General features: G+C 36.2%; 2 protein-coding genes and 1 long non-coding RNA gene across 5 annotated transcripts in view; 2 read left to right on the top strand and 1 right to left on the bottom strand.

The window, feature by feature from the left end:
• Positions 1 to 214: 214 nt before the first annotated feature.
• On the top strand, positions 215 to 9,869 carry LOC127432116 (flap endonuclease 1-like). Its single transcript, XM_051682930.1, has 12 exons — positions 215 to 350; positions 619 to 728; positions 2,356 to 2,458; positions 2,759 to 2,861; positions 2,981 to 3,044; positions 3,126 to 3,235; positions 3,389 to 3,525; positions 3,879 to 3,945; positions 4,077 to 4,208; positions 8,173 to 8,324; positions 9,147 to 9,261; positions 9,624 to 9,869. Exons 1-12 carry the CDS (start codon positions 277 to 279, stop codon positions 9,699 to 9,701), a joined length of 1,245 nt encoding a protein of 414 aa, XP_051538890.1. The 5' UTR covers positions 215 to 276; the 3' UTR covers positions 9,702 to 9,869.
• Positions 9,870 to 13,290: 3,421 nt separating this feature from the next.
• LOC127431430 (B-cell receptor CD22-like) lies at positions 13,291 to 17,255 on the top strand. 2 transcript variants are annotated; one of them, XM_051681813.1, is made up of 8 exons: positions 13,291 to 13,436; positions 13,713 to 13,785; positions 13,945 to 14,328; positions 14,907 to 15,218; positions 15,356 to 15,619; positions 15,874 to 15,958; positions 16,175 to 16,235; positions 16,418 to 17,255. In XM_051681813.1, the coding sequence occupies exons 2-8, from the start codon at positions 13,722 to 13,724 to the stop codon at positions 16,634 to 16,636; spliced, it is 1,389 nt and encodes a 462-aa protein (XP_051537773.1). In that variant the 5' UTR covers positions 13,291 to 13,436; positions 13,713 to 13,721; the 3' UTR covers positions 16,637 to 17,255. The 2 variants fall into 2 exon arrangements, with proteins under 2 accessions (XP_051537773.1, XP_051537774.1); XM_051681814.1 differs by lacking the exon at positions 15,874 to 15,958 and having other exon boundaries at positions 16,418 to 16,609.
• The window catches only part of LOC127431437 (uncharacterized), a 23,187-nt gene continuing 18,170 nt past the window's right edge, over positions 13,970 to 18,986 (bottom strand). For both annotated transcript variants that reach the window (XR_007895606.1, XR_007895607.1), the window contains 2 exons: positions 15,471 to 15,557; positions 13,970 to 14,105 (listed from right to left, as the gene is read on the bottom strand). This is a non-coding gene — a long non-coding RNA (uncharacterized LOC127431437). The remainder of the gene's footprint in view (positions 14,106 to 15,470; positions 15,558 to 18,986) is intronic.

Here is an 18,986-nt window from a genome sequence, read left to right as displayed (position 1 = left end):
TGAAAAATCCTCAAAACTGCTTATATTTGTCAATTTAATTTATTATAATTTTTTGTATTTATACATTTTTATTTTACATATCTTCTGTGCATTACGGTATTATGTATTTGCACTTTCCCTCATTATTTATTAACTCATTAAACAAATACAATTTGAGTGGGGGAAAATCGATCGACATGCGTTTTCTGCTTTTCTTCCTTGCGAAGGCGAAGCTGAACGATTTGAGAAATCGATTCAATCGTCTCCCAAATGTCGTGTTGAGGAATTTGATTATTAATGCCTGTATTTGGATTTCGCGCGAAAAACTGTATATCGCTGAACAGTGAGCTACTATACACATATTTTCATTGGTAAGTTTTCTTTTATGTTAGTGATTTACGATTTATTGCAATTTGTACGACGTTGAAGCAGAAATGCGACATATGGATAACCCGCTTTATGAGGCACTTTAGGGCTTTTAAAGCTTTATAATAACTGCTGGTCCATTCTCTGTTATTTAAACTGATGTATGAACTTTGGTTCATATTGGTTGCAGTTTTCGAGTTAAGACGCTTTCATGTGTCTTTGACGAAGATATATACTTTTTTTCTTTGAAGTTATTGTTCTTGTCCTGTATAGGTGTCTGGTAGTCACACAGTTCATCGCTATGGGAATTCACGGGCTTGCAAAACTGATTGCAGATCACGCGCCTTCAGCCATCAAGGAGCAAGACATCAAAAACTATTTTGGTGAGCGATTTTATGTATGTTTTCTATGTGAATATAAAGATGAACATGTCGAGCTCATTTTCACCCCAAAGTCAAAATACATCTTCGCATAAAGAAATTTGTGTCTGTTTTTAGGACCGTCAACTCTTGTGCGACCTTCGGGATATTTATTTATTTATTTTTTCGATCATTTTGGCTGTGTTAATGCCAACGGCATACATTTTGCCAAATGTGTGTATTTTTGGGGAATTTTGATATTTCAACCTCAGTTCCTATAATACATCTATAATACACTGTGTACACAAAATAGTTACATACAAGACCTTAAGGACAAAATGTCCCCATTGAAACCCATTAAAACTGCAATATTTGATCCCAGTGCCATTAAAGCATGAAATCCTTCATATTATGTTATATTATAAATATTATAAAATCATTGATATTATGCTTTCATTCCAGAGCCCTGGCTTTAAATTGTAAATGTTTTATATTTTCCACCATATGGCACCATTTTTCCATGTTTGGCCTATGGAGCAAATACATGCTTTTTTCCTATTTTCTGTTTGCTGTATTATAGAGCACTGCAGGCCAATTTAATAAATGATGCAGCTAAATTTGTGTGTGTATGCTGGTATGGATGTCAGAGTGTGTTTTTTATGTGTGTATTGAGAAATTTGTGTGTATGTAAAAACAAACAACAACAGTGGCATTATGTAAACAAACGGGCATATAAAGGGTTACAATTCTGAAAATGAATGAATATTTGGTAGTTATGATCAGGACTGATGTTGGTTTAAAAAATCAGTGAGAAGTGAAAGTGAAAAATAATATTGATATATCATATTTTTATGGCAGTTTTTTGACACGCACATTTTTGTCCTCTAAGGTCCCGAGTGTTTTTTGTTTTTTAAATCTGACACTGCACAAAAAATAATATGCATCAAAATCAATGTTGTTGTTAATCATTGACATATTCCAGACTGTGATAATCCCCCCCCCCCCCCCCCCAAAAAAGAGAAAATCCCCTTAGCATTTAGTATATGGAAAATAATTCATTTTTTTTGTGTATTTTTTTCCCCCCATAAAAAACAAGTGGCATTATATAAACAAACTGGCTTTTAAAGAGTTAAAATCCTGAAAATGAATGAATATTTGGTAGTTATAGTTATCAGGACTGATGTTGGTTAAAGAATCTAAGTTTCACAGAGAAAGTGGAAAATAATATTAATAAATAAATATTTTTATGGCAGGACCTCTAAGTTTTTTAAACTGACACACAATGGTTAAGTTTGCTTTGTGACATTATTTTCATAACAGTTGGATTTTACTTTTGAGTGTAATAATGATTCCCTTTTCTGCACATTTTAATAAGAATGATCTTAATGGGACAATTTTATTTATTATTTGATTAAACTCAGTATACATTAAATGGTATATAATTTTTTTTATTTTTTTTTTATTACATTGACAATAATGTCACCATGCAAACAATCTTAATGGTCCTAAAGTAGGTTTCATTTTAAATTAAATTAAACCAAAATATAGTTTCTTATTTCTTTTGGAGTGAAATATGTTCTTTCCCATTCTGATTGTTTACGTGGTTTTTATTTTTTTGAAACCAATAGTTTCTATTTTGATATGCATATAGGCAGGAAGATCGCCATTGATGCATCCATGTGCATCTACCAGTTTTTAATCGCGGTCAGACAGGACGGTAATGTCTTGCAGAATGAAGATGGAGAGACCACTAGGTATGTCGAGTTGTCTTCTACTACCTGTCCTTGTCTATAATGACACGTTACAAGTTAACTGAGATAAAATATGTTGTTTATGTCAAAGCTGTGGTGCACACATACAAAACTGTTGGCTCATGGTAGGCTCCGTTCAAGTCTGGCATGTGTCTTGTCTCAACTCTATTCCTAAACATCTATTCAATCTCTCTACCTGTACTATCCTATAAATAAAAAAGGCTAAAGACTTTTCATAAACCACATGCCTCTTGACATTTGCATTATAACATAAAGTGCATATTTGCCCTTCTGTCTCCCTAGCCACCTCATGGGCATGTTCTACAGGACCATCCGAATGCTTGAGAGTGGCATCAAGCCGGTTTATGTGTTTGATGGGAAACCTCCTCAGCTGAAGTCAGGAGAGGTGTTTCAGAGACTTGCAATCAGTTTAACAATATAACATTGGGGAATGAGGAATGATGTGTTACCTGTGCTGGAGAGCATTCACATGTTTTTAAGATGTTCCCTTTTTTCTCCTTGCAGCTGGAGAAGAGAGGAGAGAGAAGAGCAGAGGCTGAGAAACTTCTTGCTCAGGCTCAAGAAGCAGGTACAGATACATTCAAAACAGCACTTCTTAAAAGAAAATAATCTGAGATTTTTGTCCTGATGCCATTCTCCTTTCTCACAGGTGAACAGGAGAACATTGACAAGTTTAGCAAGCGCTTAGTTAAGGTCACCAAACAACACAATGAGGAATGCAAGAAGCTTCTTTGTCTAATGGGAGTGCCGTACATCGAGGTACTGCGTTAGCTGCCTGCGGTCAATTGTATACTTAAAAATAATATACACGCTTACTATTAGGAATGGTGTAAATGAGATATACTTACATTTGTTTGTTTAAGGAATTTGTACGCTCGCATATGAGCAAAATGTGATGTGTTTCAACTTAAGGCTCCATGTGAGGCTGAGGCTAGCTGTGCAGCTCTGGTAAAAGCAGGGAAGGTGTATGGAACAGCAACAGAAGATATGGACGGTCTGACATTTGGAACTTCAGTCCTGTTAAGGCACTTAACTGCCAGTGAAGCAAAGTATGAATGCATGCTCATTGAATTTGAGTGTCTCTTCATGCAGATGTTATCTGTCTGTATATATATATATATATGGAGCTGTTTAAACTAGGGATGGGCATTATCGAGTGATTTTGTAGTCGAGTACTCTAACCTACAAAAAAAACGAGTAATTGATTACACTTAAATTAAAATGCAACACAGGTATGACACGTTTATGAAATTAATAGTTTGTGATATTTGAGTAGTGTTCTTAATAGTCGACTGTGCAGAACGAGCACTCAGTTTTTCAATTACTCATGCTCATCCCTAGTTTGGACATGCACAAGCAGATTTAAAACAGTTTTTCTTTTTTTTTTTCTTTTTTATTTAAGAAAGCTCCCTATCCAGGAGTTTCATTTCAGTCGTATTCTACAAGAAATGGGTCTGACACACCAGCAGGTAAGACCTGACTTATTCCAATTACTACTGAAGCAGTTCCCATTCTCTTGTCATCTGTACATGAATATATCTACCCTGTGTAGATGTTACAATTATTTTAAACTGCTGGTATGATTTAATGTCTTCCTCAGTTCATCGACCTATGTATCCTGCTCGGCTGTGACTACTGTGGCACTATAAAAGGAATTGGACCCAAGAGAGCCATTGACCTCATTAAACAGCACGGTTCTATTGAAGAGATTCTTGATAACATTGACTCCAATGTAAGTATATTTTAAGGCACTGGCTAAATTTAGATCATTGCATTATTAAAGTGGTAATTCCATGTTGTAGTGTTGCAATTCCAAATCACATATCCAGGATGATTTTGTTCTTGTAGTGACCTCTTGTGATTGTCAGTGTGTTGCTGTTTTTGACTCAAATATACCTACCAGTGGTCAGGATATTACAAAATTTTACCAGACATAAATATTTCTTACCCATTATTAAATTGTATATTACATTATTTTTAGTGCTGTCAGTCAATTAAACATTTTAATCACGATTAATTGCATCATTTTTTTGTAGTTAATCGCGATTAATCTGAGATTAAAAATGCTGAAATTTGACACTACAGGTGCATCTCAATAAATTAGAATGTCGTGGAAAAGTTCATTTATTTCAGTAATTCAACTCAAATTGTGAAACTCGTGTATTAAATAAATTCAGTGCACACAGACTGAAGTAGTTTAAGTCTTTGGTTCTTTTAATTGTGATGATTTTGGCTCACATTTAACAAAAACCCACCAATTCACTATCTCAAAAAATTAGAATACATCAGAAGACCAATAAAAAAAAACATTTTTAGTGAATTGTTGGCCTTCTGGAAAGTATGTTCATTTACTGTATATGTACTCAATACTTGGTAGGGGCTCCTTTTGCTTTAATTACTGCCTCAATTCGGCGTGGCATGGAGGTGATCAGTTTGTGGCACTGCTGAGGTGGTATGGAAGCCCAGGTTTCTTTGACAGTGGCCTTCAGCTCATCTGCATTTTTTGGTCTCTTGTTTCTCATTTTCCTCTTGACAATACCCCATTGATTCTCTATGGGGTTCAGGTCTGGTGAGTTTGCTGGCCAGTCAAGCACACCAACACCACGGTCATTTAACCAACTTTTGGTGCTTTTGGCAGTGTGGGCAGGTGCCAAATCCTGCTGGAAAATGAAATCAGCATCTTTAAAAAGCTGGTCAGCAGAAGGAAGCATGAAGTGCTCCAAAATTTCTTGGTAAACGGGTGCAGTGACTTTGGTTTTCAAAAAACACAATGGACCAACACCAGCAGATGACATTGCACCCCAAATCGTCACAGACTGTGGAAACTTAACACTGGACTTCAAGCAACTTGGGCTATGAGCTTCTCCACCCTTCCTCCAGACTCTAGGACCTTGGTTTCCAAATGAAATACAAAACTTGCTCTCATCTGAAAAGAGGACTTTGGACCACTGGGCAACAGTCCAGTTCTTCTTCTCCTTAGCCCAGCTAAGACGCCTCTGACGTTGTCTGTGGTTCAGGAGTGGCTTAACAAGAGGAATACGACAACTGTAGCCAAATTCCTTGACATGTCTGTGTGTGGTGGCTCTTGATGCCTTGACCCCAGCCTCAGTCCATTCCTTGTGAAGTTCACCCAAATTCTTGAATCGATTTTGCTTGACAATCATAAGGCTGCGGTTCTCTCGGTTGGTTGTGCATCTTTTTCTTCCACACTTTTTCCTTCCACTCAACTTTCTGTTAACATGCTTGGATACAGCACTCTGTGAACAGCCAGCTTCTTTGTGAATGTTTGTGGCTTACCCTCCTTGTGAAGGGTGTCAATGATTGTCTTCTGGACAACTGTCAGATCAGCAGTCTTCCCCATGATTGTGTAGCCTAGGGAACCAAACTGAGAGACCATTTTGAAGGCTCAGGAAACCTTTGCAGGTGTTTTGAGTTGATTAGCTGATTGGCATGTCACCATATTCTAATTTTTTGAGATAGTGAATTGGTGGGTTTTTGTTAAATGTGAGCCAAAATCATCACAATTAAAAGAACCAAAGACTTAAACTACTTCAGTCTGTGTGCATTGAATTTATTTAATACATGAGTTTCACAATTTGAGTTGAATTACTGAAATAAATGAACTTTTCCACGACATTCTAATTTATTGAGATGCACCTGTATATATACTTCGTCAAAATTCATTTATTTCAATCTTAGTATAGAAAACAAAACAATACGTAGCAATTTAATGCTTTATTAACATTTTCCAAGCAAAGCCACAATATAAAGACAATGCACTAAGCTATCACCAATTCAAGTAACATTAAACATTTCCCAGAGTCTAAGTGAAAGTTTGAATAATTGAAAAAACTAGTCCCCACGTAGGTTGCATATTCTTGCAATGCGCATTAAATCTCTAAAACTCTCATCCTTCACAATATTAATCTGCCAGTAGACTGTTGCTATCTGCTTTCCTACAGCAATCATGAAGCTGCGTTCATGATTCACATCAGGGCGGCAACGCCAGTGTCGTGCGCCGCTTTGAACTCACCATAAAAAGCGCTTGCAAACAAAAATCTTATTCTGCCTTTTGATGGTATTTAAGAGTTTATGTTCTTCTTTGGTAATTAAAACGTGTCTTACATAGGCTGAAAAAAAAGTCCCATCTGTGCTTGTTTTGTACATCAAATAGCGTTAAGAGGTCCTTTTTCCATCATTTAATCACTGACAGGGAAGCTTTTATATACTGAGATAACAACCTCCACGGCTCTATCATAGGAGAGAATGTCTATGGGATCGCTGCATTAAGCTATTTTATACTAAACTTGTAGGCTCTTCTTGGTAGAAGGGCTCTGGCACTGTGGCGTGTGTGTCAGTGTAATGACTCCGGGCGGACACATTACAAAGGTTCCACACTTCACACCAGTGTTTATGCTGTACTAACGGTAAATGCGTTAATCGTGATTAAGAAAAATGAATGCGTTAAACTTTTATTTAATTGCATGCGTTGTGTTAGTTCTGACAGCTCTAATTATTTTAATTAAAACATTTTCCCTTTAATTGAATTTAGCTTTATTGTGTATATACCCTTGTATATATGTGACGAACAGTAATGAGCCAATCTCACTCTACTTGAAACTAGAGGTCGACCGATAGTGGATTTTACTGATACCAATAACCAAGTTGGGCAGTACCTGCCTATAACTGATTAATCAACCGATAGTTTTTAAAATTGAATGAAAAAATAACATTCAAAGTAAAATAGTGCTGAACTTTATTACAAAATTAAACCATACTGACTGGACCATGAAAATGTATTGTACATTTTTAAATGAAATAAATATAGAAATATTAATATATAAGAACTGATATCCGAATTTTTAAATTCAGCTGATTTTTAAATTGACGTTGTTTCCTTAGTCCACAAGAGAGTGCAATAAATACATAAACCATTCATCACCGTTATATTATTGCATAGATCATTTCTATCCTGGCTGTTAAAAAAAAGAGCATTTATAAAATAAATACATTTTAGTCGGTCCGTATTCTCAAATGTTTATATCAAAAGTAAAATGAGGGGGGGAAACGTTTCAATAGACAGTTCACATGGTGTTGCACTTGCACTGATTCCTACTACTACAGACTCAAGCTTCACTATAACAGTGAAATACCACATTGTTTTTTATTTAGTGTGGTTGAATGTAGAGAACCAATATTCACAGATAGCAGTGGTATTCGGCTGAACTTGGTGGTGTAGGGGTTCAGACTATGAGCCCAGGCCAGAATGCTATTCCAAGATGCGGATTGGCTCTGTTTTGGCGACACGAGGGGGATCTACACAATATTAAGCAGGTGGTTTTAATGTTGTGGCTGATCGTGTATCTGTCACCACATGGATTTCTGGAGAAAACAACTTTAGGCATCCTAAATAAACCTCTAATTGTAAAGCTACCATGGTGGTAAAAGTTGTTAAATCGGGAGTTTCTATTGAAGTTGCCAGCCAACTCCAATTTACTTGCCAAATCCAATTTTTACTTGCACTTGGCAAGTGTTAATTTTAGACCCTGGCCACATTACTCTGAAGGCAATTTACCCACAACAAGTCTTTCACTCAAATGAATGTTACTGCATTTTTAACCACTACTGTCTCCAGTCTTCATCTTTTAACAAGGCTGGGTGTCTTTAAAATATTGTGTCTTTGGTTTGTCCTGCAGAAGCACCCAGCTCCAGAGGACTGGCTGTATAAAGAGGCTCGAGGACTCTTCTTGGAGCCTGAGGTCGTAGACGGCAGCTCTGTCGATCTCAAGTGGAATGAACCTGATGAGGAGGGACTGATTCAGTTCATGTGTGCTGAAAAACAGTTCAGGTATGAATTGTATTAAACATCTCAAATCTTCTCAAAGAAGCCTTTTGTGCAGACAGACATAACAATGTCCCTTCTATTTGTCAACACTGTGTAACCCCGCCCCCCCCAATCAGATCAGTTAACCCTTTAAGCTTGGATGGGCCCGTGAGAAAAAAAGTTATTGTCAAAATAATAATTGCTGTCTTGACCTACACATAGGTATCCTTTTAAAGATTGAAAGCTGTACTTTCCAATGCATGCAGGCATTATGACCAAAACTGAACAAGTGCTTTGAAATTGGCAGACAAATCAGAAGTGTTCTGTTTTGATAATTTATAAATAATAGCATCATGGAATGCTAAACAAATGGGATTGGGTTCAGATCGGTGCAAAAATCATCCATATTTGGGCAGAGAGACATGTGATTGGTGATGGTTACATATGGCCACAGGGCACAAGCTCACCAAAACTGGACAGTTAAAGACTGGAAAAACAGCCTAGTCTGATAAATATCGATTTATGCTGAGGTACACAGATGGTAGGCCCACTGCAGCCTCAGCTCTCTGTTCTGCATAATTGTAATCTATGTTTTCTTTACAATGATACCAAACACTTGACCCTTTTGTGGCCTTTGTTTTTTGTTATAAGCCTTTAATTTTGGTTATGCCACTGAAACAGGAAGTCTTTAAAAACACCCTCAGAGCCTAAAGGGTTCTTTTAATGGTCCCAAACTGCCACTATAGGACAGGGAGAGAAAAACAGGGTCTTAAAATGATGTCTGTGATGAATGTTTAAAATAAAGTTGTGCTAGATGTGTAAAGTGTTTAACTCATTTGTTGTCAGTGAGGACCGTATCCGTAATGGCTGCAAGAAAATTATGAAGAGTAGACAAGGAAGCACCCAGGGCAGACTTGACACTTTCTTTTCTGTTACTGGATCAGTCTCCTCCAAACGCAAGGTAAGTTGATTTACGGTAATATCTGCATGCTGAAGATTGTGTAGAGCCAGGCTCTGCAACCTTATGCATGTGTGTCACTATCGGCAAATTGAAGATTCATTGGTATGCAAGCAAAAGCAAGATGGCGCAATATATGTGTAGTTTAAATTGTTTATTTACCTCTGTGTGTCAAACCTCTGTTTTATACAGTATATGTATTCTAAGATCAGGGCTCGATTAGGATTGTGACAGGATTTTGACCTGTGCAGGTTTTTGTAATTAATTATTGTATGAATTCCTTCATTATGGATATAGCTATTTACTTATGATTTGTTTTTTGTTTTTGTTTTTTTAAAGCTAATTTTGTTTCTTTCATTACACAGGAGCCTGAAATAAAGGGCTCTGCCAAGAAGAAGCAGAAGACAGGTGCTACACCAGGCAAATTCAAAAAGGGCAAATAAAATATTTCAGTCATATAAGGAGTTCAGAGCTGACAGTGTCCTAGTCATATTGAGGAATTAAACATTGTGTTACCTTTGAAAATCTTTTAATGCACTTGCTGGGGAAAGTTTTAAATACCCTGTTTTCTGTTTACATTCTATATTGAATAAAGAAAACTATTAATGACAGTGTGTTTTGTTTTTTGTTGATTGGTTTGTTTGGCACACATGCTGGCGTGGTAGGACAGGATGTTGTTATATTTTTAAGAACACAAATAACAGAAACAGACATTTTTTTTTTCTCTTTGGGGTTTGCACACAACCTTTCCGTAGAATCTCTAACCACTGTTTACAATGCCCCATTATTCTAGTGTTAATAATAAATAACTTCATTGCAAAGTCTCTCTGCTGTCAGGTTAAAAAATGGGCATGCAAATGAGGTAGAACAACATGTTTTAGGTTAAATAATCATGAATGCAACTGATTTCATTTAAATACCTGTAATTTTATTTAGATGCATACACTGAAGCATGTTTTACACTTTGTGGACTTGGGTGGTTCATGTTAATTTTATTTGTTAATGTGAAATGATTTATTTATGGAAACCACATTCCAAGAAAGAGTTAACTTCCATCATTACTGTGTCTGAAAAGGTTTGCTTAATAGTTCTACTAAAAAAAATCTACTGTTCAAACAAGAAATAATTTTGGGTTTCTGCTTTTCTTTGACAGACAGTAAAGTGTAGGTATAACTTCACTGTCAGATATATTTAGTTTGTATTCAGTTTTCATTCAGAAATGTTCACATTAGGTAATCGACAAGAATGCTTAAGAAAAAGCAAAATAAGTGACATGAATAGAAATAATACTTTTCTCCCTTAAATTGCACTCTGTAATTTTTTCCTCATTAAAAAAGTTTAACTCCTAAAGACATGAATTGTAATTTTGCAATATATGTTAGAAATCATGACCACTCACATTAAAATGAAGAATCCAGTCATATCAGTAACCTTATAAAATCTGTTTTATTCTACATGGAGAGGGTCCGCACATGGGGGCTGCCATGTTAGAATCACATGACCAGCTGAATATGACACACTTAATCTCAGTAACCGTCCTGTTATTTGACACTTTCACTCATTGATTAAAGTAATCATGGCTGACTGTGAATACTGTAGATCTCACGGCTGTGATTAATTGTGAAATTAAGATCCTTTCCACCCACACAATGAGACGAGAACTTACAGGATTGGAACTAAACAGCTGTGTGGCCACAAGAAAGCCACTTGTTAGTGAGGCTAATTGGAAAAAAACAACTTCAATTTGCTAGGGAGCGTAAAGATTGGACTGTGGAGCAATGGAAAAAGATCATGTGGTCTGATGAGTCCAGATTTACCCTATTCCAAAGCGATGGGCACGTCAGGGTAAGAAGGGAAGCGCATGAAGCGATGCACCCGTCATGCATGGTGCCCACTGTACAAGCCTCTGGAGGCAGTTTTATGATCTAGGGTTGCTTCAATTGGTCAGGTCTAGTCTCAGCAACATTATGCAGCAATAAAATGAAGTCAGCTGACTACCTGAATGTACTGAATGACCAGGAAATCCCATCAATGGATTTTTTCTTCCCTGACGGCATGGGCATATTCTAGGATGATAATGCCAAGATTCATCTTGCTTAAATTGCGAAAGAGTGGTTCAGGGAGCATGAGGAATCATTTTCACACATGAACTGAGCACCACAGAGTCCTGACCTCAACCCCATTGAAAGTCTTTGGGATGTGCTGGAGAAGACTTTACAGAGTGGTTCGACTCTCCCGTCATCAATACAAGATCTCGGCCAAAACTCTGGACAGAAATAAATGTTGCGACGTTGCATAAGGTTTGAAATGACTGGAAAAAAGGATGTACACATTTTTACAGAATAAATGGTGAATTGGATAATCATGGGCATTTTAATGTGGAAATTGTATTATATAATAAACAAGGCAACACATGTATTTTTATGGTAATGTTAACTTTTTGATTAATTGCCTTTCCAGTTATAGTGAAAAACAAAGGGGCATTCCTCGATGTAACTGTATGACCATTCACATCTGCTACTTTAAAAAAAATGTAACAGTATTATTTAACATTGTTCTCTTTGCTCTGTAGACATGCCAATGCCACATGAACATACACCCAATGATCTAGATTCTACAGGAAGTGGTGGAGGAAACATCAGTCAATGTAAGCTGCTCTGCTGAAGCCCCCTTGTTTCTACCCCCAAAGTTCCTCCAAAACAAACTCATATCATCATTGAGCAATGTACTATAGTGCCTATTGACACTAATGACCTTCTATGTAAGTAAAACCAGTTGAGACTGGTATTTCTGCATGGCAGAGAACAAATATGGTGCCCAGAAATCAGAAGAGGTCCAGCAGATTGTGGAAGGTGAAGTTAAAACAGACATTTGACAAACTTCCTATGAGTGGTATACAGCTTGATATCAATGGTGCTCACTGATTTCTTGTAACTAAATCAACAATTAAAATGTGTAATGTGTACAGATACTAAACAAACTTAGAATCATGAGTAGCCATAGTGATGACTGGACATCATATAACATTGTCATTGCATATGACTTGACCTCATGTGATGTTATTTACTGAACCAACCTGACTAATTTTGCCTTTTGATTTCAATTTGACACTGGTTCATTTTAAGATCATTTGAATCCTCTGTGCCTTTGATTGCTGGTTGTGTCAGAGGAATTTCAGCTTTACTGTTGCTGTTTCTGCTGGCTATGATTTTCAGAAGGTACACACAGTTATAGAATGCCATATTGTTTTTCAGTGTAAAGAAAAGGCATAAAATCTTATGACTATGATTGAAAATTTAGAGCAAGGTTATGAATAAACAGTAGTATGTTTTGTCAGCTTGGATTGTCTCAAGTGCATTTTGTGCAAATGCATTGTGAAAAGATAACATTTAGCAACTTTGGTTTAATCTGAATTAAAATCAAAATTTGGATTTTTAATGTTCCAGTACCCTAGGATTTGCAACAGTATGCCGTCTCACTGACATGCCCTATCTCCCATCAACAATAATGTTCCCTCGTGGCATGACTGTTAGCACGTTGCACTTGTTTATATGCTCTGAAACACTTACTGCTTTAGCCTCTGGAGGCAGTGTTTTCAAATTCGGTCAACGTAAACCGATTTCGGCTAAAGAAAAATCGACACACACTTGCCGAATTTTATGTGAGATCAGGCTGTTTTCATTACATCCTTTTCTAGACAGTTTGTCACAGCAATTTTGTTTTTATAACACTCTAGAGCCATGGTACTGCACAGGAGGCCTGTGGGCCCTGTTGAGTAACTCTTGACCCCTAAACCTTTAAGTTGCTAACCCAGATCTGATCTCTAACCATTATACTTCAACACAACATTATTTTAAAGTTAATAATCATTAACTCCATAGAAAAGTGTCTATGCTGTCGGGTTGAAAAACAGGTTTGCAAATGAGGAAGAAGAACAGACTGTTGTGGGCAGAATAATAAGTGTTGCCTGATATTTTAGTGCTGAAAACAAGAAGCAATGTCATTCATTGTTAGATGCAACTATGAAGCATTTACAGTTAGTGGACTTGGGTGGTTGGTTCATTTGTACTTTTTACTTGTAGATGTTAACAGCTTTACTTGTGGAAACCACAGTCCAGGAAAGAGATACTCTCCATCATCACTGTGTCTGAAAACATTTGCTTAATAGTTGTAAAGGTGTAAGTAATCAACTGTTATATCAAGAAATAATTTGGGGATTCTGCTCTTCTTTGAGTGACAGTCTGTAAGACTACTATTTTGTATTGTTTTCATTAAAAAATGTCAACATTATTTAATAGATGAGAATGCTTATGAAAAATCAGCAAGTGACATGAAGAGAAATAATACTTTTTAAGGGATGGCTATAAAAAACTGTGGCACCCAAGTGGAGTTTAGTAGAATGTTTTCATATAGTGAGAACTGAAGTGTTTTGGTGTTTGTGTGTTTGTTGTTAGACACTTGAGATGTCTATCTTTGCATTCATGGTTTTTATTGTCATCATATCTAAGCTGCTACATTCATCCTCAGGTGAGTTCGTAGTGCTGTCTAACAGAAACTAAAGTGATCAGAAAGCTGAAGACTTTAAAGAATTCTTTTATGCATGATTTTAGTTGAATCACAATTTTATTTTTTAAATATTTTGAAGATGTCACACAGATTTGTGTATGATTTATTTTCTGTTTTCAGAAACACCAAAATTTGATGCAATATTGCCAAGAAGTATAACAGCATTGAGCGGTTCTTGTGTGGAGATACCTTGTACATTCAACGTGTCTGATTTTGAAGACAGACTGAAGACTGCAGACATTACTTTTGGTTGCTGGATAAAGGAGACAGATCATTTCGACCTAACAAAACCAGACAACATCGTTTTCAATGGTAGTCAAAACATCATCAGAGGATTTAGTCACATAGAGATGCTTGGAAATGTTAGTCAGCGTGAATGCACCACTGTTTTCTATGACATCATGAAGAATCATTCAGACATCTACTACTTTAGGTTGCAAATGGAGCCAAATAAGGTTTTTAGAGCAACATTTGTCAACAGTCCAATCAACATATCTGTCTCAGGTAAAGCTTCACTGAAAACTATAATGTGCTTTTATAATATCTTTAAAACTAATCTATAATCATATCTGTAGCATAGATGAAGCCACTCAAGATGACATGGGTTTCATCACAACTAAATATTACAATTAATATCCGAATAAAATGTGTTGCAGTATTGGTTACATTTGCAACATGCTTGAAAATTGTATTAACGATGACCTTATTTACACTATAAAATATTGTGACTGGAAGAATGATGCAAATAATGTATAGTAAACTGTGAATTGAATAATCATGAACAATTCACTGTAAAAACTTTATCTAAAAAGACATCACATGCATTTTTGGTAATGCAAGTTTTTGGAAGAACTGCCTTTACATTTACAGTGAACAATAAAGCGGCATTCCTAGATCTGTAAGACCCATCACATCTAGACTGCTACTTAAGTTATGCTTAATACTTATATTTAGCTTAAACTAAACTGTTTTATTATTATTATTATAAACAGTGTACATCAGGTCATCTTTTATGTGTTATTTTTGTTATTTGTTTTCTTAAATTTAACAGTATTTTTAACAGTGTTTTCTTTGCTCTGTAGATGTGCCAATGCCACTTGAACTTACACCTCTACAGGAAGTGATGGAGGAAACAACAGTCAGTGTAAGCTGCTCTGCTGAAGCCCCCTGTCCCAAACAACCTCCTAAATTATCCTGGTCAAACATCCCCAAATCTGCCATCATTACAACACAGTTACAGGAGAAACCTGATAAAACCCAGTCAGTGTTTTCACAAATCACCTTTAAACCTTCATACATGGATCACAGAAAGAACATCTCCTGCACTGTTACATATCCAAGAAATACATCTAATGACATAACTGTGGAGACCACCATGATGCTACGAGTTCTGTGTAAGAGATTTGAAGGAGTTTGCTCTATTTCATAAGCATTATTATCCCCAGATCTGTAATGTCAAATGTTTTATAATTTTGTCAAAGATTTATGTGTAAAGGACCTACTAACAAATTTGTCCTTTATGCCCCCAAAGTTCCCCCAAAAGAAACTCATATCATCACTGAGCCATCTGCTACAGTCTCTGTTGGCACTAATGTGACATTGACTTGCAAAAGCAAAGCCAGTCCATCAAATGATATGAACTACACCTGGTATAAGCGTGGAGAGCAGAGGCATCTGGCTTTTGGAGATCAAATGACCTTCAGTGTAGGTAAAACCAGTGGAGGCTGGTACTTCTGCATGGTAAAAAACAAACATGGTGCCCAGAAGTCAGAAGAGGTCCAGCTGATCATGGAAGGTGAGTTTAAAACAGACATTTGACATACTTAGTATTTATGGTATAGTTTGGTACGTAGATGATGGCTGCTAATTGGTTTCATATTACTGAATTTACAATCAGAACTTTATGATATATTGTAATGTGTACTAAATGTTAACTAAGGATCATGAGTAGCCCCAGTTTTAGGATTGGACTTCATTTGTCATTATTTGTGATGGGTACTGAACCAAGCTAACTAATTTTGCCTAATTATTTAAACTGGTTCATTTTAGGATACTTCATATCTTTGGTTGTAGGCTGTGTCGGAGGAGTTTTAGTTTTACTCTTGTTATTTCTACTGGCAACGATTTTCAGAAGGTAGAGACTACTATTGTTTGAATAGTGATTCTATTTTCTTTACTGTCATTTGAAGAGTGTAAAGAAAAGGCATAAAATCTTAAAGGAGTAGTTCAGCTCCTTATTAACAGTTTGGAAAATCAGAGCTATCTAGTTTCACTTTCCAACATAAATAAAATATGGTGTCCACAATATGATGGTCTATTGCAGTATTGGATGTATTTCTTATTGATACAGATTACTACGAACAAAGGCATTCAGTGAATCCATTACAGGGGAAACTGGACTCTCAGATCAGGTATGTTCACTATTAGATTGCATTACTGCCATTATTATGGTAATAGGAACTGTCATAAGCAGATATCAATACTCTAATGTGCATTTTGCTCTGTAAGAAGAAATGGTATATTATTTGCAGAATGTAATAACAGTGGATCCACAGTAATCATCAAGTTCCTTTTTTTTTTTTTTTTTTTTCAGGACCATAAAAAACATGTGCAGATCAGCTCCATTTATAATAATAGTGCTTACATGACAAGTGAGGAGCGAGTGATCCCTAAGGATGAGGATGACGTAATCCACTATGGAGAGATCGACTTCTCCAACCTCAAAACTAACTGCACTCCAGAGAAAAGCTTAGGTCAAGAGACGGTTTATGCTTTGGTTTGCAGCCCAGGGAAAGCGATGAACAGGGATTAGTCTACATCAGATAACATGGGTTATAAATAGTAAAAGATTTTGTCAGCTTAGATTGTCTCATGTGTATTTTGTGCATTGTGGGATGATATTATTTAGCAACTTCGGCTTAATCTGGATAGAAATCTGAATTTAATGTGAATTTTAATGCTATACTTTAAAAATAAAATTGAAAGAATTAATTTAAAATTATTTATTAATGTATAGCACATAAACTTTATCCTGTAGTTCCCATCTGTGTAATATTGTTTAGATTAAAAGTCATAGGGCTAATACTGTATATCCACATAGTTGTTCACAATTTTCACATAGTTTGTGAAGTCAGTCTGCGAAAGCATCATCTATGCCATTTGGAACGCAGTGCCTGTCAAAAAGAAACATGATGAAAATAAAGGCACACAACAGACTTAAAGTGCACAATGATATATTGCAATTATTAAAATCACTCCTGATATAGTGCTTCTTGCTGAAACAAATGCATGGATTCCTAGTTAAGACATGAAAAGAAATGATGTAATTTGACTGGCTAAAAAATTATATTTTCAGGGATGTACTTTTGTGTATTTCATGTTTATTTACACGTTTATGATTGGATATAAAACCATATCTGTTTCATATCTACACAGGTTTGCATGATTCTATTAGATAAATAAAACGTACAGTATAAAGCTTGTTTTAAGCCTTTGCCACTTGCCGTGTCATTTTTCTTCTCCATCCCATTTCTTTTTCTTTTATTCATCTGTCTAAAATGTGGAATATAGTAAAAGTAAATAACAGGTTTATGAGGTCTAAACCTTTGACTGCTACTGTATTTCCTGAGCCCTGAATGTCTTTTCACTGTTATAAGAATGCTCTTTAATTAAGAAATCTGTAGTTAGTGTACTCATGGATGAACAAGATCATGACATATCTAGAAAAGTAATAAATATAATTTTCTAATTGATCTGATTGATTAATTTTATTTTTCATATGAAATTGGAGCCAGAAATGAACGGCTCTGCTGGAAAAAGTTAATCTCCAAATCACTTCTGTGTCTTAAAATATTTACATACTAATTGTAAATGTACAAGAAATGTATACTGTTCTGTTTGGGGAAATCATTCTGGTCTTCTGCTTTCATTTGGCTGACAGACTGTATGAGTGTAGGTAAGATTTCTCTGTCAAATGGTTATTTTTGTATTCTTTGGCACATTCCAAATTTGACTAAATTGAATTCATGTTGTATAGATGGTCATAGAAATGCTGGTGTGGAAGTCAGTGTTGTTACTTCCTGAGCTACCCAGGCCCCCAGTATAATCCTTTTGGAATCCATGATGAAGAGACCAAACCAACTGCACCATAGAGAAAGCCCAGGTCAAGAAACTGTATATGTTATGTTCACTGCCCAGGAAAAGAGATCGACCAGGATTAAAATCACAAAATGACACTGAATAGTACTATGTTTGTCTGCTTGGATTATGCATGTGTAAGTATGTTGCGGAAAGAAACATTTAGCAATTGTGTTTTTACTGGATAAACATGTCAATGTACACTCACTGAGCACTTTATTAGGAACACCTGTACACCAACTAATTTACTGTGTGTGATTATTATCTAATCAGCCAATCATGTGGCAGCAGTGCATTGCATAAAATCATGCAGATATGGATCAGGAGCTTCAACTAATGTTCACATCAACCATCAGAATGGAGAAAAAAATGTGATCTCAGCTATTTGGAGCGTGGCATGATTGTTGGTGTCAGATGAGCTGGTTTGAGTATTTCTGTAACTGCTGATCTTCTGAGATTTTCACGCATAATATTCTCTAGAGTTTACTTAAAATGGTGCCAAAAACAATAAACATCCAGTGAGCTTTTTTGCAAGGCCCCCTCAGAACTTTAACATGGGCAAAATTAATGTGGTAAGCGAATGTGTTTTTTGTTTTGTTTTTTTTTGTCTACTGAGGCGAAACACTGTGTACTGCCAGACACGGGCGGAACGTTGTTATGGACCATGCACGACACGGACGTGTTAAGCCGTTGCGCACCATCACCAGGACGCGAGCGGGGTCCGAGTTGGTGTGGCAAAGCTAATTTTTAGGGTGGCAGCTGCCATCCCGTGCCACCCTTCTGGCCCCGCCCCTCGTTGGAATGTATTTATTATAACATGACATGAGATGCCGTGATGATGTGTCTCTTGTTTTCAGATTTATAAGCTGCCACTTATTCGAATAAAGTTTGAAACATCAGTTGAAACATCAGGTGGTAACTGATTTTAGGGTAATTCTTGGGATTTTGTAATATTTCAGTCCCCCAGAATTTTTTTAAAATATTTTTTATTTAAATTTTTATTGCATAAAGGATAAAATTTTTCA

The sequence above is a fragment of the Myxocyprinus asiaticus genome, chromosome 41 (genome assembly GCF_019703515.2).
Source record: "Myxocyprinus asiaticus isolate MX2 ecotype Aquarium Trade chromosome 41, UBuf_Myxa_2, whole genome shotgun sequence".
NCBI classification, from domain to species: Eukaryota; Metazoa; Chordata; class Actinopteri; order Cypriniformes; family Catostomidae; genus Myxocyprinus; species Myxocyprinus asiaticus.
Note: the sequence above shows the minus strand (reverse complement) of the source record. Positions and strands in the feature narration are given on the sequence as shown.

Coding starts and splice junctions, on each gene's coding strand:
- LOC127432116 (XM_051682930.1), top strand. CDS start 277: ATGCCTGTATTTGGATTTCGCGCGAAAAACTGTATATCGCTGAACAGT. Junction 2,459..2,758: donor GAAGATGGAGAGACCACTAG/GTATGTCGAGTT, acceptor CTGTCTCCCTAG/CCACCTCATGGGCATGTTCT. Junction 3,946..4,076: donor TGGGTCTGACACACCAGCAG/GTAAGACCTGAC, acceptor TGTCTTCCTCAG/TTCATCGACCTATGTATCCT.
- LOC127431430 (XM_051681813.1), top strand. CDS start 13,722: ATGTCTATCTTTGCATTCATGGTTTTTATTGTCATCATATCTAAGCTG. Junction 13,786..13,944: donor GCTGCTACATTCATCCTCAG/GTGAGTTCGTAG, acceptor TTCTGTTTTCAG/AAACACCAAAATTTGATGCA. Junction 15,959..16,174: donor CTGGCAACGATTTTCAGAAG/GTAGAGACTACT, acceptor TTATTGATACAG/ATTACTACGAACAAAGGCAT.